Source organism: Chelonoidis abingdonii, chromosome 15 (genome assembly GCF_003597395.2).
Source record: "Chelonoidis abingdonii isolate Lonesome George chromosome 15, CheloAbing_2.0, whole genome shotgun sequence".
Classification (NCBI taxonomy): Eukaryota; Metazoa; Chordata; order Testudines; family Testudinidae; genus Chelonoidis; species Chelonoidis abingdonii.
In genome coordinates this window covers 49,231,685-49,258,457 of record NC_133783.1, presented here as the reverse complement: position 1 = coordinate 49,258,457, position 26,773 = coordinate 49,231,685, and the positions used below count along the sequence as shown (strand labels likewise).

At 40.6% G+C, this 26,773-nt stretch overlaps 1 protein-coding gene across 1 annotated transcript; it reads left to right on the top strand.

The window, feature by feature from the left end:
- BAG3 (BAG cochaperone 3) lies at positions 1-24,651 on the top strand. Its single transcript, XM_032775593.2, has 4 exons — positions 1-277; positions 16,663-17,019; positions 18,947-19,333; positions 23,361-24,651. The coding sequence occupies exons 1-4, from the start codon at positions 101-103 to the stop codon at positions 24,117-24,119; spliced, it is 1,680 nt and encodes a 559-aa protein (XP_032631484.1). The 5' UTR covers positions 1-100; the 3' UTR covers positions 24,120-24,651.
- The last annotated feature ends 2,122 nt before the right edge of the window (positions 24,652-26,773 follow it).

Here is a 26,773-nt window from a genome sequence, read left to right as displayed (position 1 = left end):
CCCCTCCCTCCGCCCATTGATTGATAAAGGTGCCGGCCTGGCCGGCCTCCTCGCCTGATTCCCCAGTGCATGGCAGAGCGGCCGCCGCTGGAGCCGCAGCATGAGCGCCGCCGCTCACTCCCCTGTGGTGCAGATGGAGGGCAGCGCCGAGCGAGAGCCCCTGCCGCCGGGCTGGGAGGTTAAGATCGACCCGCAGACCGGCTGGCCCTTCTTTGTGGATCACAACAGCCGCACCACCACCTGGAGCGACCCGCGGCTGCTGGCGGAGCCACACAAGGTGCCCGCTGGGGAGCCCCCGGTGGGGCGGCGGTGGGAACTTGGTAGTGAAGGGCCCGGAGCTTGCTCCCTGCGCAGCGCCGAGCACGGCAGAGGGCAGAGCAGGGCCGCGGGCGGGGGGGAGCGAAGGGATGGGCTGTGGAGCCTCCTCATGGTATGTGGCCATAGCGGGGAGGGCGGGCACCCTTCCCCTCTGGGTACAATTGCGGGGGGAGGCGCGTGCTACATGGTAAAGGGGGAGGGGGAAACAGACCTTCCCCTCAGTACCAAAAGCGTGTGGGGAGCTCGGCCAGCTGACCTTCCCCTTGGTACGTGTTAATTTCGGGGGAGATCGAGGGGCAGGGGCAGAGCCGCCTGTCCTCTCCTCAGTACTTGGTAGTGCAGTGGGGGTGAGGGGCAGTGGCAGGGCCATCTGCCCTCTTCTCTCCTCAGTACATGGCAATGCAGTGAGGCCAGGAGCTGCCTTTTGTCTCTGACGCACTGCAGTCCTTTTTTTGTGCATTAAATCATTTGATACCTTAGCCTTGTAATGTTTATTTAAAGTTGGTTAAGTCTACCCAGCCTGCCTGGGGAGACACAAACTCTGATTTATTTTTCAGACGTGTATAGCTTAAACAGTGGACATCACTGAAAAAAACCCTTCCTTGTCAAGGAGTTTTTTTCCTTACTAACTGGCTCAGTAATTTTGCGCTCTGGTTTGGTTTTGTTTTAAAGCATGCTTACAGGAAACCCATCTCTCACTCCAAATATGTCCATGTAAAGAGAAGTAGCTGAGAGTTGAAGAGCAGTCATGATTTTTCTAGGTGCCCTCATAAGTGGATCTTTAAAGGAAACCTGTCTTAGTTTAAAGAAATGCTGAATTTATAGTGTCCCTACATTTAATCAAAATTAGTGTTTTTTGTTAGATTTCGGCAGTAACCAGGAGAGATGGAGCTGGAAACCCCCTAGATGAACTAAGAAGTTTTTAAGAGCCTGATGGAAAATAGAGTTTGCCAGATGTTTGGTTACTTTGTTTTAAGTTCTGATATGCTAAACTTTGTCCCTGCCTTCATTTTTGACACCATATTACTGATGATCATAAAACATTACTATCATAGGACTAAGATACGGCCCAATTCTGCTATCCTTAGACACTGAGTTCCAGAATTAGGCCTACATAGACCAGGGCTGTACAGAATTCTGCAGCACATCAGAGGAAAGAAAGCTCCCAGTAAAATAGGGAAGGTGCTGTTCAGGCCAGTGCTGAAAGAAATTTGGTTGGGCTCTATGTTACTGTATATTGGACTGAATCTGAACACATGATTGCTTCAGCTGCAAGCGAAGGTTCCTGACACTTCAGAAATCAGCGAAAACTTTCAACTGTTGCCTTAAAAATGGTGCAGTGCTGGTGGTCTGAAGCTTTAAAGGTAGCAAGTTATTGTAGAGCACCAAAGCAGTTAGATCATCAGGACAACCTTCAGTTCAAACTAATCCTGCAGGTAACTATTGTTTCACCATTTTATCAGCACACTGGGAAGACGTAGGGCCTTGTTAGTGACAGTATTGTTGTCTGTGTTGATATATAAGCAGAAGCTCACTGTAACAACATTTATTTGTTTTTGAATTATAATTGAAATACATGTAAAATAGACAATTCTGTAGAGGTCTGGAATGCATTTTTATAAACCAGCCCATGGAAAGTGATTGATTGATTGATTGATTTTTTTGGACTAACAACCATTTTGTGTGCAATTTGACACTTGTAACATTATTCATTAATGTAAATATTGGAGTGTCAAACACTAAATGTAACAGGGAATACTTTTTTAAATTCCTCAGTTTTAGAATGATGATTGAATAGAATTTGTTATTACTCAGTTTGTGAATGCAGGTCACAACTGAGAACTGGAGTACAAACAATACAGTACTTAAGGGAAGCCAGAGGGACTGATTTTTCCTCTTACACTAGTGTGAATCAGGAGTAACTCCACAGAAGTCAATGCAATTACATGGGTATAGAACCAGTGTGAAAGGACATTGTGTGTATTTAATCCAGATCTTACAAAACAATTTTTTCATTTGTTTTCATTTTTGTAAATGTTCTTCTCAAATTCTTTGATGGGCACTGTTTAACCTAATGACAAAGTAAATTTTCAGGAGGTAGCTGTGTTAGTCTGTGTCCATATGGTGCCACCTTAAAGACTAATGGATTTATTTGGGCATAAGCTTTTGTGGTTAAAAAATCTTACTTCTTCAGATGCAGTAAATTATGTAATTTTGGTACTGTTGTGAAAATCTCAGAAAAATATAAATCAGTCAGTATTAAACAAATACTATATAAAAAACTTTAGTTCATCTTCAGACAGACTGTCTGCATACAGTAGTGGGGTCCCAGTCAGCATTGACACTACTGTAAATAAATGATATTGATAGATGTTTTGTGTAACCATAACACTTTCTTGAAGAGTAAAAAGTGCAGTTTTTGAATGACCTCTGTTATAAATTTGCCATCTCTTGGGAAATTAACAAATGTCCCCTCTTACTTGTTTAAGATAAAAAAAAAGTCAGGTTTAAGCTGCTTTTGATAATCCTCTGAAAACCGGAAGATTTTGCATGATAGTGGATCAGAGTTCTTCCTTTGTGATTGAAACAAAATAAATTCCAGCCTTATCTGATGTGAAATCTGTGGTAATGGAAGGTAACTCCCTAAAACCTGTCAGGAAAGGATTATCTTACAAATCAGTTTGGAAGTAGTTTTGGAGAAAAATGTACAAGCTTCTATATAAAAAGAAGAAACAATTGCACCTACCTTTGAAGAGATATTATTATTAAATAAATTTTCCTAATAGGAAAACTTGGAAAATACTCACAAACCATGCATTTACATGCTTTAGAACTTCTTATCAAGGTCAAGGTTAATGCTTCCTGAGAAGGAAAGAAAAATTGTTGATTTAGTGCTCTATTCTGCTCCTGACAACAGACACAAACTCCAATTGATTTCAATACAAATTTTGGATGAATGGCCTGATAAGGCCCTTGGAGTTTGGGCCTGAATTTAGAATTACCTATTCAAATTAGGGGGCAGATTCTGGCACCTTCACTCTGGTTTAAGTAGGAGCATGTTTCACTAGTAGTCCTATTGACTTCATTGGAACTATTTGTGGAGTAAGGTCATAAAGGTTTTAAATTCTGGCCCTCAAGAGATATTGTGTGTCTCTAAATAAGAATTCTGAGCTGTCAGATTTGCTACTTAGTTGGCATAATTTAAGAAAGAGAACAAATAATCTCTGGCTTTCACATTCAACTGGAAATACAAAACTATTTCTGGAGGGGCATTAGTAATGATTCTTGTGTTCATGAATGACTAAGATCAGGTTTTTGTATGCAGGCAGGAGGAGGAATACTTTCAAACAGCTTCCTTGTTTTCTCCCTCATTTACCTAGTACAATTCAAAAAGAACAAGTTTTGTTTTGTTCTCAGGGATGAGTTGAGGAGGTTAAGAGCTGAAATGTTCATTCTTTAGCCTGCTACACTTGGATAATTCAAAAGAGACAAAATGTTTTCTGAGATTTCAGTGATGCCCTGTTCTTTTGGAAAGCTCATAAAAGCAGACAGTGAAACCGCTGACTGTGGATCACCCTGGTATTGGTGCTAAAACATCAGTTTAAAATTATCCTCATCCTCTTGATAATTCATCCCTTTGAATGACCTGTGCAGTGAAATTAATTTAAAGGATTACAGCAGTGAAATGGAACACAGTTTCCTAGCTAACAGAACAATAACTTTTGTGAGACCATTAGTGATAATGAAGCTCCCTTATTTCTGTCATGTTGGGCATGATTCTCCTTTCATTTATTCTGGTTTTACACTGGTGTTACTTCATTGATTTCACCTTTAAACCCCTAATCCGAGCCCCATTTAAGTCATCTGAATCAGGCCCTCAATTACCAGTTAACTGTGGAGTACAATACACGACAGCAACCACGTGAAGATGTTCTGGTTATTTTCATTATGTACTGTTGCTCTTTCCCCACATATATGAAGAACAGACAAAATGTTTATGCAGTTTATTAGGTTTTGTGGGAGGAGTGGTGGTTGTAGGTAAGTTTCTCAACTTTAACAGTTTATGGCCCAGTTATTTGTATGGAATCATGGAATTTGTATGGAATGGAAAGTCAGAATGGATTCGGGACATTGTCCGGAGATCAAGGAATATAAAATCTCCAACTAGACTGAAGTGAACAGAAGTTATGTTTTTGGTAATGACTGAAGAGCATTTAGAGAATTAAGGCAAGTTCTTTAATAGTTATTTTCTCCCAGGATACTAACTACTAATTTATTGAATGACTTGCTGGAACTTTCAATAGTGTGGACCACATAACTTATTACATTTCTACTAGAGAAGTGTTTTCCAACAAATGCCATTGGTTTTCCTTTAGTTTCTTTGTTATAACCATCTTCCCTTGGGCATGTATGCCATTTGTTTTTCTGAGTAATTAATGCCAACTCAGCATGGCTTTTGTCAAGATTATTTGAAATGGTGGGTCAGTTTACTAAATTGTTCAGTGGGAGTCCCTGAACTTTTGAAAATGGAAATGGACCAGATTTAGCTGGGGAGGATGGTTTCAGGGAAAGGCTTGAATCCTTTCAGGAAAGGGAACACATAGACAAGGCTTAATTAAGTGTTAACTAATGCCTCCACTCCTATGTATTCTTTTTACATGGACTACTCCTCTTTTATGTTTATTTTAACTAAAGATGGGTCTTACGTGTTAACAGGAGAGAGACATTCACTGAACAGATGTGAGGGTCATCAGTGGCTCAGAGGCATAGTAGGTTGGGGATTGCGGCTACCTTTCACAGCTAGACGTCTCTCAATCCCTAGACGCTTGTCACTTTTATGGCAGATGCCATTCAGTGCAACACTTCTGAAAGCGACCCTTCTAGCAAAGATCTCACATAGTTGGACAATGCTGAGTGCCTTGAAATGATGCAAACAAACTGCATTGCTTAGAAAGACCGACAGGTATATGCAGCTATCCCCCAGGTGCTCGAATTACCAAAGTCTCCTACCCCACCACTATAATTAATTTCTGATTGTATTTACCTTTCTCCCGTCAATTCCTCATCAAACTCCAATCTTGGTTCACTATACCCACACATGGGTGGTGTGTTCAAAAATGCTCAGCATTATACTAAGAGTATGGCTACACTCGGAATTTCAAAGCGCTGCGGCAGCGCTTTGAAATGTGAGTGTGATTGGAGCGGCAGTGCTGGGAGAGAGCTCTCCCAGCGCTGCACGTAAACCACATCCTTTACGGGTGTAGCGTGCAGCGCTGGGAGCCGCGCTCCCAGCGCTGCCGCCCTGATTACACTGGCGCTTTACAGCGCTGTATCTTGCAGTGCTCAGGGGGGTGTTTTTTCACACCCCTGAGTGCGAAAGTTGCAGCGCTGTAAAGTGTGAGTGTAGCCATACCCAGCACTTTTCCCATTCAAGTCAATGGTAAAATTCCCACTGACGAAAATAAGAAAAAAATTTGGCCGGTAGTAAACAGTTTTGAAAATCCCACCCACTGGTTCTGCTTCTCTGTTACCTTGCACCTCTTACCATCTCTTACTCCAGTCAAGGTAAGTGCACAGTGGTTGTAAAATGCTACTAAATTTTATTTTGCAAGTGTTTTACTCTAAGTTTGCACTGGTGTGAATGACTACACAAGGCAAAGGAGAATTAGGGCAGTGAGGATACACAGATTCACACCTCTAAGGGTATAGAAGCTATATTTTTTTGAAATCCCTAAATTATACATTTTGGAACTGGAATAGTAGTGATATACTCTCTTACCTACAGATGTAGGAAAGATCTGCGCCAGTGTTCTTCCTAGTGAGGAGTCTTGTCCTTAACACCTACAACTGATACACAAACGTCACTGTTCATTATGCCTATGTGATAAACAGCATTGTATTTGATTAGACAATAGTAAACCAGATGTAGAAAAGTTTGGGCTGGAAGGGACCTTGTGAGAATAATTAGTCTATCGCCTCACACTGAGGCAGGACCGAGTATACTTAGACTGTCCTTGACATTCCTATGTTTCTTACAAACATAGATACCTATCAAAAATGGGTTTTGATGGACTAACAGTACCATTCTTCTATGTTATGAACCCCCTCTTCAGTCCTCTTCTGTGGCATCAGTACTACATTCTTGCCCTGTTTTTACCCCAAATTACACCACCTGATTCTGCTTCCAAAGAAAATATAAAAATAAAAGGGGCTGCAAGCCCAAGAGGTGTCTAAAGAGAGGCTTTTTTTGCAACTGGTGCTAGGGAAATCTTATCAGTAAATAGGGTGCGGTATAACAAGTGTTTTTACAGTGAGGAAAAATAATCTATGTGGATGAAATGCTATTTTAGGAAGTGATACTAGAGGACTACCCTATGCGCAATTAAATCAAGATGAAAATTCAGGCAGTAGAGATGGCCTGTGACGTGAATGACTGACTGGTCACTAGTTCGCTATTTGCTTTGCTTTCATGAGTGGCAGCATGTTGCTGCTTCGTGAGATTCATACTGTCACTTGTGCTCTGAGTTCATGGGACACAGCCAGTGTTTGGGGCACAGAAAACAGACTGGCCACCTGCTTCTTAGGGAAAATCACGTAATGAACAGAAGTAGCTTGGTAGAGCACTTTGTCATTCTTATGATCTTTGGCAAGAAAACTCCTGTTGGCAGAGTCTTAGTCGGCTTTACTTCAAATTTATCCCTCTCTCTCTCTTTGTGGATGTCATTGTTTTCTCAGAACATGTTCAATTCAGCCCAACTGACGCAGTCTTCATGCGGGCCAACTTCTACTTATGGACATAAAGGGCAAGTGTCTACATGTTCTGTGGAAGGCCAGGATGTGATAGCCTAAGAGGAATCTGCTTGGTGAGCAAGAAAATTATAGCTATAATTCCTAAAACAAGATTAGGTGATACTACAGCCAAGCTGTGACTTTACAGCTAGAAGCCTGGATCTCTACTTTTGAACTACATAGCACTTACTCATGGTTAAATTGTTCCTCGCTTTTTTTGATCCACATCAGCATATTGTCACTATCCATCAGATAGACTATACATAAATGGAATACTTACAAGGTATATATTAACTATTTTGGTTAACAGAAAAACAAACCATAAGCCTTATTTGCCTGCACATGTGAAAGGCATGAAATAAAACCTCAGCATTAAACAAATAAAGCATCAGAAGCAAGCAGCCTGTTCTATAAATAATTATGTGACTGATTTGATGCCTTATTAAGACAAATTCATGAGACTAAACGCGTTTATGAGTTATCCTATCTTTCTTTAGTCATTAGCTAATGATGCCTCACTCAGTATATAAGAACACCGACTATGAGTGAGAGAATATCAAAATCCTGAGTAGGTAAACTTCTAAATTACAGCAGTAGAAGCAGTATGCTCCAGTGGATTGAGCATTGGACTGGGACCTAGGAGATGGTAATTCTGCCCTTAAGTGGCTATATGACCTTGGTGAAGTCAACTAACCTCACTGCCCCTCTTACCCACCTTTGTAAAATTCTCTGAGAACTATGAATAAAAAGCACTCTGTAAATACTTATTATTAATAATCCATGGAAACATAGCATCGCTGAGGAAACTAGTTACATTAAAGCTTTTAATTAATATTTTAAGTAAATTACTGTTGACCAGTAGTGCCTAAACTTTTGATTCAAGGGGGCTGGCCCATGCTCCGCTGCACCCCCTATGGTGGCACATCCCACAGTTTGGGAAACATTGGGGTAGATAGTCTGGGGTGGATTTCTACTTTTAATAAAGACTCACACTGATGAGTTAGCTAGCTAGATCAATTGTTATACAATTTTTTTTGGAGGGGTGGGGGAATATTGGTTTGGCTATTGCAGCCACTACCTATAAGGTAAAAATAGTCTCATGTAAATAGAACTGGTGCATCCTCCTTAGCTCAGAATATGAGCTACTATTTTCATCATATAATGACACTTCTGTTTGAAAGTGGAATAGATATATGTACAAAGAATACTAGGTTACTAAAATGTCACAATCAATTTTGGCAGGCACTTTTCAGTTTATTTTATGTTGTTCTCCTGACCTGTGGGACTCCTTGCTCCCTGAAAACGTGGGACCAGATCCTGCAACTCTCACTCAATTGAAATATAGCTTAATCCTGCGTTCATGGACTTCAGTGGGTGCAGAGTCAAATCCATAGTCTCCCTGAAGCCAGTGGCGAGGGTTACCAGAGTGGATTCAAGGTCTGCAACATTACTTAAAACTTTCTCCTTTGGTGACCCTATAAGAGAAATTCCAATGGTTTCTGTGAACGTTCGTATAACACAGACACATATAGTACATACATTTCCCCTTAGTGCCTATCTGTTTCAGCCTCTGTGTAAGAGGAAAAGCTAAGTATTATAATAAATATGTAAGTCTTAGAGGACCTCTCTTCTTTAGAACACAGCTTAAGAAAATGTTACTGGCCACGTGTTCTGCAAGAAGCAAAAATGTTGCTTTTCAACCTTTTTCCTGTATATCCTTGTAGCATTGTACATTTTGGAGTTCAGTCTTACTCTTCTTACTCATGCGAATCGTCTCTGATTTAAGAGACCTGCAATAATGACATGCGTTATAGTTTGCATCCAGCATATTCTGGAAAATTTCAACATCTGTTGATAGAAGAATATGGAAGAGTAAGGAGTGTCTGAAAGCTCAGGCAAGACCTCAGGATTTGACTAATTATGATAATTTTGGCCTCTGAGGAATGCTCTGAGGAATCAGCTTGATGTGTTGGCCTTACCTCATCCTCCACGCCAGGAAGAGGGTGCTAGTGTGTAGAGACTGTCGTCATAAGGATTCTTTCCCTTCCGTCATGCCCTGCTTGCTGAGGGAACTCATTTAAAAGCTGGGAGTAAGGTTGAGAATCTTGATGTCACTTCTGACCATACCCTCGGCATCGGAAGCCAAGAGTAGGATGTGGTGGCATGAAGCATTTGTGCTGGCTGCACTTTTATTTATCCTGGTGATGACCTCACAACAGCAGCATATGCCCTCTTCACCAAGAGATGTGATAATTGTAATTGCCCTTTAGCAGAGCTACCAGCACTATGCATCTCTTTCACTTGCAGCTTGTTTGAAATGTGGCAGCACATTTTCCTTGCTGGTTAGTGCAAGCATAATATGATCATGATTGCTCAATGTTCTTTAATGTGGTTGCCTATAAAGTGGTGGATTGACTCTAAATTGCCACTGTTGATTTTAAAGCCATTTATGATGTAGGCTAGATTTAAAATCTCTGAACCACTTTCTGAAGGATTTCTGCATTCACATTTCACCTGCTTTTCAGGTCCCTCCCATCACATGTAAGACAACAGATGGTCAGGTTTATCCTATCCCTTTAAGACCACTGTTGGACCTTACGTTTTAACCTTCCTTTTATTCATTTATCTTGAACGCCTCTCTTTAGTTTTGAGATGATTTTTTTGAAATTATAATATTCATTTTTTTAAAGTACAAAATGTTAATCTGCCCATCCACTACTGGGGATGGGGACTCTTAATAATAATAATATTGATAAAATAGTTGCATACTCTGTGGCACATTTTACCTTTGTAGCAGGGAGATGAGAGAGCGATTCCTTTTAGTCCATTATGCAGCATTGGTGCATAGGACTTGGATTTCTGCTTGCTTTATTTGAACCAGGATCGTGGACTAAGTTTTTTATCTCACTGTATTTTGTTTTATCATTTCTTTTAATACATGTATCTTGAATATGGAGTGTGGCATGTGTAAACGTCCGTGTTCAGACATTGTTTATTGTGAGGCAAATAGCACATAAGAACTGAATATAAAAAGTACTGACAAGCATGACTTCTTCCTAAGCTGAACCCTGAGACTGAATGTCCTTTAGGGGGTTCCCATGCTCTCACCTTCATGGTAGTCCAGTGGAAATTCTGTGGTTGCTAATTCCCCTTCTCTTCCCCCATCCCAGTATCCTAGCTGGGATGATGTTCTTTTTATATGCTAGAAGATTCCTGTGTGTGAGATGAGAAACTTCAGCCTTTTGTGCATAGCACTGTGAACTGCAATTTCAGAAGATCCTTTTTGACCTAAAAACCCAGTTATTGAAATTTTAATCACTTATTATGATTTTGAACAATAATTAAAGATACGATTCTGTCACGGATTCCATGACTTTCTGGGACTGCTTTTGAGGCAGCCCCGGGGCCAGAACCGTTGACCAGCAGTCAGCCCCCAGGCCTGCTGGAGCAGTGAACCCAGAGTGGTTGGGATTTGGTCAGCTCCCCTGGGGCAGGAGCAGCTGCAAGCTCCAGCAGTGCTCTGTTCATCTCCTCTCCCCTCCCACCCCCCGGGTATTTTTAGTAAAAGTCAGGGACAGGTCATGGGCTTCTGTGAATTTTTGTTTATTGTCTGCTACCTGTCCCTGACTTACTAAAAATACCCATGACAGAATCTAACCTTAACCATAATAAAAGGCCAGCTGTGCAATGGAACCAAAATCAGTTTGCAATGATTTAATTTGAAAAAGCCTGCGCTCTTTCTGGGATAGTGTTTTGACTCCCTCCGGATAGATTTTAAAGATTTTTTTTACATACTTACAGATTTATTTTTATGTTTAAGGACTTCTCTTTTTACTGAGAACCTTTTTTTTTCTAGAGATTCTGAATTAGAGGAATAATCAAGGATCTGATGATTATCATTTAGATCTCATCTAATTTACTATGCTAAGGCCCAAACATCAATGAGAGAACAGAATTGGACCTAAAAGTAAGTAGTTCAGGGAAGATCATTCTATCAGCAGACTGAGGTCATGAAAATTCGGAGTTCTGTGTTGAGTGACTAGTCAAGAGAGGACTGATGCGTCTGGCATCATTGTTCTCTTCCCTATACTGCACAAAAGCTTTCTGCTGAGATGACATAGAGATTCAGGTCATCAGGTGTAGAGGGACAGATGTCAGCAAATCATTTCACCACTCACCCTCCCCTCTCCCAACCCTGCAGTAAATCCCCCTTTCAGTTAATATTACTAAAGGCTATGGAATTGTCACTTAGCATGAATTCTGGGGGCATCAGAGAGAGGACATAGTAGAATGAAGCTTTGCTACTACCGGGCCATTACAGGCAGAAAGCCAGGACAGAGGTTGAAACTTCAACATTGATGGTCCTTAAATTCATTCTCCACAAATGTAAAAGAGAGCAGCTGTGAAAGGAATAAATGCAAACAGATTTTGGGTCCATTCTACATCTGGGGTGAAATCCAGTCTTTGCTGAAGTCAATGACAGACCTGTTGCTACAGCAGTGCCATGATGTCACTATTGGACTTCATGGTTCAAAGTGACAGGAGATGCTCATCTCAACAAAATAAATATTTAAATAAATGAGTTTTTAAGTGGAAGAATCCTTTCAAATTGAAATAAATGAGAGTTGGTACTTAGCACCTTCCAGGAGTGCTCAGACTCTTGTAGGATTGGGCCTTTAAACTGGTACCTATACCTATTATTAGATCACTGAAAATCTAGAGGAGGTATCTCATCCTTCTCTTCAAGGATCTACGCTAGGTTTTTTTCCATTTTAATAATGCTACAACTTAAGCATAGACAAGGCCTTATTAACACAAGGCCATGCTAAGATAGTGAATTAGCTGGTTGCTGATACCACAGACCATGCAAAGAGATTTCGGAAGACCACAGGGAAAAGGGAGGTTGTGTTTTTGTTTTTGTTTTTGTTTTTTTAATGTAAATCCATGTTTATTTTTATATGAAAAGAAAGTTAACTGTTTGCATCAGGAACAATAGCTTCAGACCAAAATCAGCTACTTGTATTGTAAATGATCTTCCAGTATTTCTAGTTAGTTCAAGAAAAGACATCATTTACAGTTTGCTTGTACTTTACTTATTAAAAAAAATTGTAGTGGTTTAATTATTTACATGCTGCTGCTATTTGTTGACAATGCTAGTTTAACGTTTTATAGCAATATGTGTGTCCTTTTTTTGAGGGCTGAGAATTACTACCATTTCAAAATCACAAATCAGTAATAACAAGGTTTTTTAAAGCTTTCTGTAATCAGTTTTTTTAAAAAACAGAAATTAAGGCACTCAATTTGATGATTTCTAGATGTTATACTAATGTTAAGCATCCTAACACCCCAGAGACAGGAAATTGTTTCATAGACAGGGAAACTTATAAAGGATAAAGGGAAGTGACTTTGTGACACACAAGTCAGTGGCAGTTGGAAAACAAGTTACATCAGTAAGATTGTGATTGCAGCTAGTTGCAATGACTTCTTGGCGATGTATCATACATCGCATTTTACTTTATTATTATCTGAGGTGCAGTTGCAAGGGCAAGTCAGAAGCATAAGGAGAGATGAAGAGTGGGGAGGTAATGAAATGATAGGGATAAAATGAGGGAGGGGGAAGAGAAGCTGGACTGAAGAGAAGATGCTGCCGCTGTGCCACTGTAGCACTTCAGTGTAGACCAGGGGTTGGCAACTTTTCAGAAGTGCTGTGCCGAGTCTTTATTTATTCACTCTAATTTAAGGTTTTGCATGCCGGTAATACATTTTAACATTTTTAGAAGGTCTCTTTCTATAAGTCTATAATATATAACTAACCTATTGTTGTATGTAAAGTAAATAAGGTTTTTAAAACATTTAAGAAGCTTCATTTAAAATTAAATTAAAATGCAGAGCCCCCTGGACCGGTGGCCAGGTCCCGGGCAGTGTGAGTGTCACTGAAAATCAGCTCGCATGCCACCTTCGGCATGTGTGCCATAGGTTGCCTACGCTTGGTGTAGACACACTCCCTATGCTGACCGGAGAGTCGTTTCTCACATCAGTGTAGGTAATCCAGCTCCCTAAGAGGTGGTACCTAGCTTAACAGAAGAATTCTTCCATTGACCAATCACTGTCAAAACTGGGGGTAGGTCAGCATAGTTACATGTCTCAGGCATGTGGATTTTTCATAAATCCTGCGAGATGTAACTATGCAATGGAAGTTTCCAGTGTGGACCAGCCAGGTGTCCCTGACTAGTAAACTTAAATTAGTATAAATTAAATCCAAAAAAGAATAATCAGGCTTATAAAAAATAGTTGTAATTGGATGACCTTCCTTATGTTTGTTGTGATCTATGTAATTCACAATTCATGCTACTTCTGGAGGCAGACGGGAACAGAGAATTTTGTTGCTTTTGTGGGAGGTGCTCAGATACTAGTGTTGAAGGCCATATAAATACCTTCATAGATAGATATATACATACATACATATATCTAGCTACAGTTTTTGTAATTAACCATGAAGAGAATTTGAGTACAGGGACTAACTACATTTGTAATTTTCCACAGGATGTACTTATATTTATTTACAGCTGTAAATATAATGACAGATTACAGAGGTACAGTTCATGCTGTTCTATTTAAGGTGGTGTCAATGTTTTCATTATAAACCTTATTTTCAGGGTTTATAAGCGTGCTATAAAATTTCACTCCAGGCAAATCTTGGCATTTTAAAAAAAAACTACACAAACACTCCTCTCAGCCTCTTTGTTGTTAGGCTAGTTGTTTTGCATTTCCAACCAAGGTCTGAGCTATGGAGGCAGGATTTGTCAGATAGCTGAGATGGTTCACAAATTTAGGCAGTCTAAAGGGCCTGAAAATAAAATTTATAGGGCCCTAACATGATCATCTAGGATGAGATAAATCCTATGGAGGGTGATAGTGATAGAGGAAACCTTTACAAGGATTCACCTCATTCCAGATTGCTCTGCTGGGGGTTGGAATTGAGGTTGCAAGGCTCACCCCCAAACCTAGCAGACTTCTGAGATTCCAAGGAAGATTTTGCCTCTGTACAGGCCCCTATCAGCTTCCTGATAAAATGTCTCAATTGGAGCCTTGCCAACAGGGACTGCCCTGCTATAGATATTCCATGGGAAAGATCCAGTGCAGCTTAAGAAAGCTTCTTGTTTGGGGTCCTCCTGGCCTACCCAAGCTCTAACCTCTCCATAGCAGTGATCTCATACCCTGTGGGTCATCTTCTACAAGGTTCACAGGAGGAGAGGACAATACCACAGAGGTGGACAAACCTCCCTTCCACGCTAGAGTGGGGAGTCATCCCAGCTGGGTAGTATAATTCAGGCAGACGTATCTAGCTACCTGTAGATCTCTCTATGGCAGCGATTCCCAAACTGGGTCAGGACCTCATTAAAATGGGGTTGCCAGGGCTGGTTTAGACTTACTGGGGCCCAGGGCTGAAGCTGAAGCCCGAGACCTACTTGTGGAGCCAAAGCTGAAGCCCAGGATTGAAGCCAAAGCCCAAGGGCCTCAGCCCTGGGCAGTGGAGCTCAGGTTACAGGCTCCCTGCCTGGGGCTGAAGCCCATGGGCTTTGCCCCTGCCCCTTCCCCTCCCCCACCGCCCTGTGCAGTGGGGCTCAGGCTTCAGTTCCCCCTCCCAGGATCATGTAGTAATTTTTGTTGTCAGAAGGGGGTCACAGTCCAGTGGGGTTCTCAAACTTCAGCTCTATGGTAAGGGAATTTTCTTCAGAAGGATTATGTGGAGCAGCTGCTGTAAACTAGGCTGAGTCATTAGATTCCATGCCTGATCAGCAGGGTGTTTCTTCTGAGCACTGAATCATCTATTTTCCTGACTACTAGGCAGCATGGTTGGCTTCACTCACTTGGCAGAAATTCTGCTTTGCACGTGGCTTCAGTTGCCACTTGATGACTGTTCTTGATTTTTTAGGTAAATCAGTTTGCTGACATAAGCGTATGTCCCTCCAGTGCCTAGAGGAATTGCTGCCAGTAGCACTAGGAACGTACTGTGTTGATCTAGATTTATATTTGCAGGGTAAATACATTGATACAGCAGGGAGGGTGAATTGTTGAAGAGGACTTTGTTGTTTGTACTAAGAGTCCAACAGCCCCAAGACCATCCATATGCAGGTGCTGATTCTGTTCTTGCGTCTGTTTAATTCTGAAATAATAGTTACACTAATATAAAACCATTGTGAGATCAGAATCAGACCCATAGTCTTTAATTGTATGCAGAAGCTAACTTAAAATTATTTTTCTCTGAAAAATTTCTGGGCCTGGTTTTCCTTTCTGATTTCAGTGGAGTTTGTCTTAATTTACACCAGTGAAAGACAATTCAGGCTCTCTGACTCGAGCCATTCCCTTCTGGAAGCACTTCATATATGTGGTCTCATTAACTTTGTTAAAATAATAGAATTTATTCTCTGCAATTTTAGAGCTTGCTGAGTTTCTCAGTACTCTTTGTTTTAAGGAGACACTGGTATACGGGAGGTTCACTCAGTATCTGATTGTAAAATAATTAATTTTCATTACTGAATTGGTCTGCTTACATATGACTCTGCTACATAACCGAGTAATTTTTCTGGCTACAACACTTAATACTACGATAGCAGTCCTATTATGTCCTCTTATTAAACTCTCCCTTTACTGAATAACGACAGTACCCTCTCTGTGGTAGAGTGCTTGTTATATGATCTTACTCAAATACATCTGGAACTTGGCCCTTAGGAGGGCCTCAAAATAGAATGACAGTTGCAGGAAGAGCTTTATTAGAGGACTTATGAGGGAGCTTGGTACAAACCACTTCCATCTTATGCAGAGGATTAGTATAAGCATAACCCAGCACCATGTAGACTTATCTTCATTCCCTTTGTTAGATTTCCTTTTGGTATCCTCCCTTTATTACCCTGTTCTTTTGTTATTCTCCCATTAGCAGCTATTGTAACTGAATCACATTTAGATGAAAGCAGATACAGTATCCAGCATCAGGAACACTCTTTTAATAGCGAGTGGAAAGAACAATACTGACGAACATTGCTTTTCTGATAATCTCGTGTTTCTTGAGAATTTCTTTGTCTATAAATGGGCTTGATTCGAAAAGTTGCTGAGGGATTTCTTTCTGAACTCGCACTGCTGTAAATCAGACATGTCTCCACTAAAGTCAGTGGAGTTACACTAGTATAAAGCTTCTTCTGTGTGTCAGATCAGAACTGCAATTATGAAATGGAAAAAAATTGGATATGTTTAAGCTTAAAGTTGCTGTCTATCAGAAGTGAAAACTTAAAAATATCCCTAGACAAATAATTTGTTCATCTTTTTTTCCCTACTGCACACAATTTTGAATGATTAGCAGCTGTAGTTAACCTCTGCATTAGAATGTGATACTAGTTGCTCATGCAAAGGAATTTACTTAGAAATAAAGGAAGTTTTAAAGTTCTGACATACAGTTCCTTCATTGCTTTGAAGATGGAGGTTTAAGATTACTTTTTCTTATGAGTTGCATTGGTTCTAACTTCTAAACTTTTCCCATGTGGTGGTGTTAATTTTTAGGAGTGCCAGTCATCAGCAAATGGTCCTTCTCGGGATACTCCAAGGCAGTCACAAGTAAGAGAAGGAAGCATGGGATACCCTCAACTTCGTGCTGGCTACATCGCTATTCCAGTTATGCATGAAGGTGCTGAGAACAGACAGCAGCACCCGTATTACTCTGTTCACCAGCCTGACATGCAGCGATACAAAGCAGAAACTGTTCCCACCACAAAGCGGGCACAGTCACCTTTAAGGGGGCCCTATGCCCACTCAGAATCCCCTGCTAGAGGACCAGCTGAAGCTGCTCAGACAGATAAACAATGTGGACAGACAACAGCAGCTGCAACAGCCGAAACTCCAGCCTCACATGGGCCTGAGGTAACTTGTCAGTAGTGCTGGGGTGTGTTTTGCATTACTCTCCAACATTTGTGACCCAGAATGGCATTACAGCTGCCAAAGTCCAAAATTACCATAGAATTACATTTGCCCCTCCTCCCCAATACTTTCAAAGTATTAATACAAACTCAAAAATGCACTTTTTAATGGTTCTGCAGACAGTCACTTCACTGTAAATGCTTTACATTTTATCTAGCATCACAGTGTCTCACTCACAAATGACTGTGCAGAAAGAATTGCACATAGATTGATTCTGTCTCTTGTCTCAGAAACAAAGGCACATAAAGCCCGATTCTCCTCTCACACTGGTTGACTTAATGGAGTTATTCCTGATTTGCACCAATGTAAATGAGAGCAGAACTGAGCCTACGGTGTCCTGTGTCATAACTGTGAAACAATGTAAGTGAAAACACTAAAAACAAACCAAACCAGATAAAAAATAAAGGCTGCTATTGTTTCATTGTTAATAAAGAGACCATTTTACAATCCACCAAACTGCACTAATTGCAGCTGAATGTTTTTAAAGTGCATATTTTTAAATGTGTATATATCACTTGAATATTTTTTCTGTCCATGCCCTTACTAATTTGTTACTATATATTCATAATCAAAGCTTGTTCATAAAAAAGATTCTGTTTGCTTTGTATCTCCGAAGTACCAGGCCTTGGTTTCCTGTTTTCTCTGGAGAGCTAGAGTTGAGATAATAGCCTCACAACAGACTGAAATCTGAGCTTGTGTTTTCCCAGTCCTGAGTTGATTGGGGAGTGAATGCTGAATTTGAGCCATATGACAGCTTTTAACTGAGTTTTTATGCAAATAATGGCAGGATTCACTCTTAATATGATTGGCCCATATGCCACATGATTTTAAAATTCTGTGTTTTGTCCTTGAAGCCCAGGGTGGCACATGATAGAATAATGAACCAGCTACTGGGTTTGGGGTTTTTTGTTTTTTATTTTTTGTTCAGTGTGGCCAGGACCCCTAAGCCATATTTGTGTAACCACTTTGGCCAGTCCTCTTTCCTCTAAGTACTTTGTGCAAAAGAACTTCCAAAAGTATATTGCCCCGTGTAATGCTGATGCCACTCAATGTGCATGTCTTCCAAGCAGTATCTCTTATTAAAGAACTTTGGGTCAGCTGTCCAGATTCTCAGAATTCCTTGATACAAACAGTAGTTGTTCGGGATACACAAAAACATTGTGGCCACAAACTAAAGTGTGTTACCTGTAACAAGATAATGCAACTGTGCCTTTAAGTATGATGTCGCCAAGGCCTTATTTTTCTAAAATATCCAGCTGGTGCAGCTCTACCGATAGTACCAATGGTGAAAGCGCTGGTACACAAGATGCCACCAGCATTTTAACTGTCATGTTATTTAGACTCATTCTGAGCAGTGTTCAGACAACAGTGCGTTAAAATGCTAAGAGCACATTAGTATTGCTGCCACCAGTGGAGCTTCATTCTAGCATTCACACCTTATCCTAACAAGATACAAAACCACAGGAAGAAGTCCTAGTGTGACAAAGGGAACATTGTCTATGTGATTGTGGGTTTTTTTTTCCCCTTTCCTTTGCTTAACTTTTTGCCCCACATCTAACCAGTTTTAATCAGACTATCTGAAACTTTGTTCTTGTTTAATGTCCCTTCCCTCCTCAGGGAATGCTGCAGCTCAGGTTTCACATATTACAGTGATGCTTTCTCACTAGTTCTGCAGCTGTTCAGCAGGTCCCCTAGCAAAAACCAGGGAAACCAAATCCTGATGTTCAAACAGATTCCACCACTACTCTCCACTGTCTCCCCCCCTTTTTGGGGGGTGGGGGAGAAACAAATGTTGAGGTTGCCTTTCAACATATTAATAAAATAAAAATGGGACACAATTAACAGTAATTAATAATCTTGTTTTTTACAGCAACCTCCGTCTCCTACAACTTCTGACTCTCAGTCAGTTTCCCCTCAGTCATCAGGTAGACCCAGTGCAGGAAGCCATCAGGTCCGTCGAGGTTATATTCCAATTCCTGTGATCCATGAGGAGAAAGGCCTCAAGCAACCATCACAAGTATATCATCAAGCACAGAAGACACACTACCCTGCCCAGCAAAGTGATTACCATGTCCACCAACCAGTGTATCACAAAATTCAAACTGATGAACGGGAACCCAAGCCAGCACGAGAGCAGTCCCCATTCAGAATGTCTCAGAAGGGTTCGTCAAGTCGTGAAAGTTCACCAGCCAGAGTTACCACTCAGATACAGTCCCCAGTTCCCATCAGAGTACAGACAGTTGTGGACAGACCCCAGGTATGTGAGATGATCCATAAAAATCTGGTTTTTCTATAGTAATTGTACTTTGTGTAATATTTAAATTAAAGATCTGGATTATGCTAATAAGCACATAGAATTTCACAAATGTAATTCCAGCATCAGATCCTCCGCCCATGTAAATCCAGTTTACATCAGCAGTGAGGCTCTGGCCTTCAATATTGTTGTTGACAGTGCCACCATGTTACTGAGGCACTATATTCTCATCAACGCTAGCATTTCACACAATAGGGCGCTAAAATCATCATTCTCACATGTGAAACTGTCAAGATTAGAGATTAAATGAGAAAGAAAAGTTCAGGGATACTCTAAATCAATTCTGATAGAACCCCAGAACCAAATTCTCTTTTCACTTGCACCCTATGTAAATCTCAGTCAGTGGTGTAAAGGAAGTATATGTTAGAAGAGAATCAGGCCCATGGGCTTTATAGTAACAATGCAACTTTGTCTCATTCATCGATTACAGCAGCAAATCCAGAAAGTAATGATTATTTATCATGATGAAAGGGGATTGGTAAAATCTACTCTACAATCGGTTTCTGCATACAGTACTTTGTCACTAAACTTGATTCATTCAGGGACAAATTGTCCAATTCTGCAATTTGTTCAAGATAGTGAAATTCTACCATACAGACAGAATTTTCTATAAGGTAGTATCAGTGTATAGTATCCTAGACAAACTCTCTAAAATATAATACTATTTAGTGCTTATCATCCAAAAGATTTTACAACACGTTACGTTCACTAATTAAGAAAGTCAAGTAGGTATTATAATATCCATTTTACAGATGGGTAAACTCGCATAGCAAGACAGCACTAGAAACTAGGAGTGCTGACCAAGATTAGCGCTTACTAGACTACAGTGCTTTTCACATGCCTTTTCTGAAGCATAGTAACATGTCAGTCAGAGTGGTATCTGATTTAGTGAAGGGAAGGACTACATTTTGATTAGATGCATTTCCTGAAAAGAGTTTCAGTTGTTTGATTTACAGTCAGTCATTCTGGAACAATACCTGGGGTCAAACTCTGCCCTCAAGATACAGTTGCTCACAATATCTGAAGATAGAATTAGGCCACTTGTACTGAATATAATTAACATGCAAAATGTAAAATAATATTAAGCTTCCTACTGAGGCCACAAAGCAAGGACATTTTGAGTCGATATGACTTCAGCATTAAACACGGGTTGACTTATTCTAGGATTTCCATCACTTAAATCTGTAAGATAACCCTAAACCTATCAAAGGTGGACTTTTCCCAGTGAAGTCAAAGGTAACAGAATTAGGTCAATGCTGAGCCCTTTTGAAAATCACACCTAGAACATGAACAAAATAGTGAAGGGGGTTGGGAGAATCAAAACCCAGAATTAATGACATGTACTGAGTTTCACTGCTTCCTTTTTTTTTCTTTCTTTCTTTTTTTTAGGGCCAAACCTTAAGGCACTTAATTAGATTTTATCCAGTCTTTACTCAGGCAAAAATATTGTCCTCAGTGTATCTGAGCTCTGAAAATTGGCCCATTTACTTAGGGACTCTACATCAGTATTTAAGCACCTAACTTTAGGTACCTATATCCGAAATAATTGGTCTGAGACTTTCCCAGTGCCACACCATGAATCAGTGAAGGAAAGGAGAAAAGAACTCTGGCTCTCATGACTCCCAATCCTGTGTCCAGACCACAAAGCCTTGCTACCTTTGGTTTTTATGGCAATATATTGTAATTTGTTTTGATGCCCTTTTGTCTCATTCTGACAATTCTACCTTTGTAGTGCTGTCTCCCTTATAGATACATTGTAACAGGTTTTGCATCTTAATCTCCTCTTGTAAGCACTCCACAGCAGAAACGCTGTCAATAAAATAAGTGTTACCACTTAGGAAGGTTATTTTTAAGTCAAATTAACAGAAACAAGAAAGGGCATAGACTGTTAAAACCTGAAGACAACTGCACTTCCAGAAAATACTATCTTAAGCCGTGGCAACAGTACACACCTTACAGCGGAGTAGCTGCACCAGTGCAGCTGCGCCACTGTAGCACTGCTAGCACAGACACTCTAAGCCAATGAGAGGGAGTTCTCCTGTTGAATTGCTACTCCAGCCCCTGCAAGGGATGGTAGCTATTTTGCTGTCCACGCTAGCACTTAGGTCAGTGTAACTTACGTCACTTAGGGGGGTGGCTTATTCACACCTTGAGTGACACAGCTTATTCCGAAGTAAGTGGTAGTGTGCACTTAACATCAGTTTGTTAGAAATTAAGAGTGACATTTTGAGTATATTGAAGTCAATGGCAAAACTCCCACTGATTTCAGTGGGGTCAGGATTTTACTCTAAGAGCCCAATCCTGCAACCCTACCTTGCTAGGGCCTCTCATTGAAATCTGTTGTTTCAGCGTGAGTTCAGCATGAGGAAAGCTTGTAGGACTGGGCCTTAATATCTTTGAACTGGTTCCTATAATAATCTCTAACAACTTTACTTTGAAAGGCAGTCCTTTGAATAGTATTTTTCAAACAGCAAAATGCAGCAGTCCTCTGAAAGGATAAACTGCATTCAAAGTGTTTTTAAAAGTACAGGAAACTAGATTTTAGGTAAAATTTGACTAAAACATCTAAAAGCAGGGCACAAGAGAATGGAAGAATTTCAACTTTGCAGATAAGTTTTAATATTGAGACTACAGAGAATAAGTCACTGATTCCTCTTGTAAAAATGACTGTATTCTACAGTAGTGTTCTAAATAAAATAGTCAGCACTAATCTATGGTCAGGGATTGTAACTTCAGTGTTGTAACTATTAAGGGTTTTCCATCATAACTTGATAGAAGCTAGGCGGAGGCATGGCCAGGCAGCTCTGACTGCTGCCTCCACCCAGAGCACTGGCTTCGCAGCTCTCCTTGGCTTGGAACCACAGCCAATGGGAGCTGCAGGGGCGGTGCCTGCAGGTGGAGGCAGTGTGCAGAACTGCCTGGCTATGTCTCTGCCTAGGAGCTAAGTCAGGGGGATGTTGCTGTTTTTGGGGAGCCCCCCAGGTAAGCACCACCCAGAGCTGCCTCACCCCATCCTGTGCCACAACCGTCTGCCCCCTCCCACACTCAAACTCTGGTGGGGTGGGCACATGAGGAGGCAGGTAAGGAGCCTGCCGGCCCCGCCAACCCACCTCTCCTCCAGCACCAGTGGGGATCCTGGAGCACCCCTCCCCCGCAGCACCCGGGCTGCCCACCCCCAATACCCGCAGGGCCCCCGGATAGCGCCCCCCCAGGTCACAGTCCATGAATTTTTGTTTACTGCCCGTCACCTGTCCATGACTTTTACCAAAAATACCCATGACTAAAATGTAGCCTTAACTATAGAATATAAGCTTACTTATTTCTTGCAGTGGATATCCACCATATTCCTTCCTGCCCTTGGTGCATCCCCCCCAGGCCCTATGTTGAGTTGAGATTAGGGGGTAGATGCATGGCCCAGATCTTGCAGAATGGATAGGGGGACTTTGTGCTGGCCCATTGCAGTCCATGTCTGGGCCCACTGCATCTCCTGAATGATGCAAAGGGGCTGGATCTGAGTAGGAGAACAAATCTCCCAATGAAAAGACCAAGTTAAAGCTAATGACCTTTGGAAATAGTCTTAGGTTAGTAATGGCAATGTTTGCAAATCTGGATTTTACCAGTGCTAGTTGTCTATTAAGAAGTTGGTGTTAATACTAATATTTTAAGCAGCATCTTTCAGTTAAGCCTCAGTATGATGGAAAAGATTTGAGACCTAGATTTTTCACGAGGGACTAGGTGCCTGAGTTTTTTTGGATACCTGACCTGAGACACCTTAAAAAGGCCTGATTTTTTCAGAACATTGGTGCTCTTCACATTCTGAAAATCAGGCCTGTTTAAGGTGTCTCAAATTGGGCAGCCAAATCACTAGTCACCTCTGAAAATCTTTTGGCCTGAAAATTGTAATTTTTGTTTACAAATGAAGTAGGATTGTTTTCATGTCTCACAATAATAAACTTTCCTCCTTCTTCAGGCTTCTCAGCAACAAATCCCACCCCAAGAAACACTACTTGAAAACATACCTGAAAACAAGGTAAGCCCATCAGGAACTGAGATGCCTTTATCTTATATCCCAATTCAAGTCATTCACAAAGAACCAGATTCTAAACCACCACCACAGAAACCTCCACCCACTGCAGAAAAGGTTGATGAAAAGATTCCCTGTCCTGCTAAGAGTGCACCTCCAGAGGAGAGGCTTTCTTCTGAAGAAACTTCACCACAGAAGATGATGGAAGTGGAAGAGACACAGAAGCATCCTGGGGTCTTGAAAGTAGAAGCAATTCTAGAGAATGTTCAGATGCTTGAACAGGCAGTTGATTCTTTCATAGGCAAGAAAAATGACAAAAAATACTTGATGATTGAAGAGTATTTGACCAAAGAGTTGCTAGCCCTAGATTCAGTGGACCCAGATGGTCGTGTAGATGTGCGCCAGGCCAGGAGAGATGGTGTAAGGAAGGTCCAGAATATTTTGGAAAGACTTGAACAGAAAGCAGAAGATGTCCCAGAGGTAGTTCAAGTTTATGGACTTCAGTCAACCTTGATGGAGAATAATAAGCCACCACAGGAAATCATGGAGATTGATCCTGAGGCAGACAAAACCAGGAAAGATACAAGTAACGAAGATGCCAAAGAGCAAACCAAAATGGAAACGCATCAGCCTGAAATGAAGGAAGAAGTATTTACCAGTCTTGCCAGCAGAACAAACACAGTTAATAACCCAACTGAACCATAGCCTCATGCTGAACTTTAAAGCTCTCAGACTTTATAACTTGAAGTGTGTTTTAAGTGAATTTTAAGTTGCATGCATTTCAGAAACTTTTCATCAATTGGTTTTTAAATCAACATAGCAGCTTGGGACACACACACTTGTGGGGCAGGGGGAGAGGCTATACAGAAATTGATGCATTTATCCTATATTCTTACACTTTATAAAGAGACATGTTTCAAGAACGAGTCTTGTTCTTAAGATACTTTTGTGCAAGTTGGATGCAAAAAATGCCTCTGGGTTAACATTGATATGTGTTGTATTTTAATGTTTCTTCTGCAGGTAATTTTTGTAAAATCAAAGCTCTGCCTCACCAGAGTACAAAACCCTTCTACAAGTCTAGCCACTCTAGCAGGAATATTTTATTTTTAATGTTCATATATGGGCACTTTAAGTAAAGATGCATAGAAAGTGTGTAAGAAATTGTAGAGCTATTTATACGTGTGAAGGACTTCAGTGCTATATTTTAAAAGGGAAATAAAATAATATAGAAATCTGACTTAGTCTTTTGGTTTATAAACTAGAAAGCTGAGTATTTGGAAACAATTACTGCCTTCTAAAAATAGATTTATTTTTTTTAATATCCTATTCTGGTTTAGGTAATGTCTGCTTACACCTGCTTTCTGATGAGGGCAATGATTTGCCTTTGCCTAACTCCCTCTTTCCGCTATTTATCAGCTGTCTGCACTTTGTTGTATGGAGACTTTAGATTTGTTGCTAGACCTGCTGGTATTAATAAAGTTAGTGCTTTTAGAGTATATTTATATGAAACCTTGCCAAAGCAAATCATGTCACTAATTATACAGTCATCTCCGCTACTGAAGTTCACTATCACTTCACACACTGTATTCACATCCAGTTTCTGTAACAGCAAATCAATGGGATCAACAAAAATCCATCTTCTGTTCGTGAGTTTATTTCAGGGCCAGGTGCACACATTGTGTCTGGCAAAACAATACAAACGCTTCTCCAAGCAATCAGCTTTCCTGTATAATTTAACAAGGGGCCTAATTATTATTTCAGATACAACCATGTAAATTGGAAGCAAATCCACTAAAGGCAGCAGAGTCCAGCCACTGCAAGTCAGAAGAGATTCAGGCCCAATGAGTTTTCAGATGTCTGTTCTCAAACTGTCTATGACTTGTTCTTTCAAATTATAAAATGGACAAGAAAAAAATATTTTTATAAGCTAACATTTTGTATTTACCGTGTGAGATCCTCATCTAGTGTAAATGATTAGTGTGAAATCCATTGATCAAAGTTGGAAGGCGGTTAGATTGGCAATTAAGATTGTGGCATAAATTAAATCGGTTTCAAATCTTGGTTATAAAAGGCTTGTAGCCATTAAGAATTTGGAGTTGTCATTACATAATTTATTCCAACGAAATTATATAGCCTGTAAATTGCAGTAAACAAGTCTCTTAAAAAATCAAAGCTAAAGTCTATGATCTGTCTCCCGACTATTTAATCTATAGGCAGATTGTTGATGTTTGTTTTAGTTTCATTTTGATGATCAACCCCACCACATAAATATGCACAACAATTTGTAACCAGTAGCTATTCTCAGCTTTATGACCAGCACTGTAGTCATTCCGGTAAAAGAGGTGCAAATTAAATTAATCTGCCTGCATAATTCTTGCAGGAACTCACTTCAGTGGCACATCCTCCTGCCGGATTACATCTCTGAGGAGACATACCTCTGACATCATAAAACACACATTTAAATTAGGGATGCTTCTAGAAAAGCAACTATAAACAAGAGTCTTTCGAGTTAGACTCCCCTTTTTTTCTTTCCCTTCAGTGGGACATTAAAAAGATCTTAATATTAAATATCATTGATTAGCCAGCTGAGAAGGTAATCTGAGAATTTAGGCTGTTGTCATTACTGAAGCATATTATTTCTTCCCTGGAAGTTAGATACATTAAGGTTATAATTACCTTTGAAATAGAGGCATTACACTGCCTATCAAGCATGTAATGAGTCATGTAATGCTATTTAAGATTATTCAGAGTATGCAGAGTCAAAACTTCATGACAAATATATTGACAAGTGGAGCAGGAGCCAGACTTGAATTCCCCGATTGACAATGACTAGCACTCTATTCCACACACAATTCCATTAATGTCAATAATGTTATTCATAGAGAATGGTATTGGTCATCTGGCTGTACTCAGGGGTTCTTACGCTTTTTTAGTGGTGACCCCTTTCACACAGCAAGCCTCTTGAGTGTGACCCCCCCTGTATAAATTAAATACACTTTTAAATATATATTTAACACCATTATAAATGCTGAGGCAAAGTGGGGTTTGGGGTGAAGGCTGACGGAACCCCTGGGCTAGATCATGAGAGAAGGATCTGTCCTGAATGAGGGGCAGGGCATTGTGTTGTCCATGTGTAGTCATCTCCCTGCCAGTTCCCCTGCTGCTTAAAGAGGGAGTAAACTGCACCCAGCATGAGCATATGCAGCCTGACATACCAGCTACCTGGCATATGGGAGGAGGTGGGTAGGAAGCCAAGCCACTCATTCCATGTCAAACTCTGTTCCTCTTGCTCACTTGCAGCTCTGCAGAGCCTGCTTCAGTTCCTGGGTTAATAGCCAGGATGTTGGTAGCCAGCACAG

Excerpts from the sequence above, each read along its gene's own strand:
- BAG3 (XM_032775593.2), top strand. The coding sequence starts at position 101 with ATGAGCGCCGCCGCTCACTCCCCTGTGGTGCAGATGGAGGGCAGCGCC. Across the intron at positions 278-16,662 it reads TGCTGGCGGAGCCACACAAG|GAGTGCCAGTCATCAGCAAA; the intron begins GTGCCCGCTGGG and ends GTTAATTTTTAG. Across the intron at positions 19,334-23,360 it reads CAGTTGTGGACAGACCCCAG|GCTTCTCAGCAACAAATCCC; the intron begins GTATGTGAGATG and ends CTCCTTCTTCAG.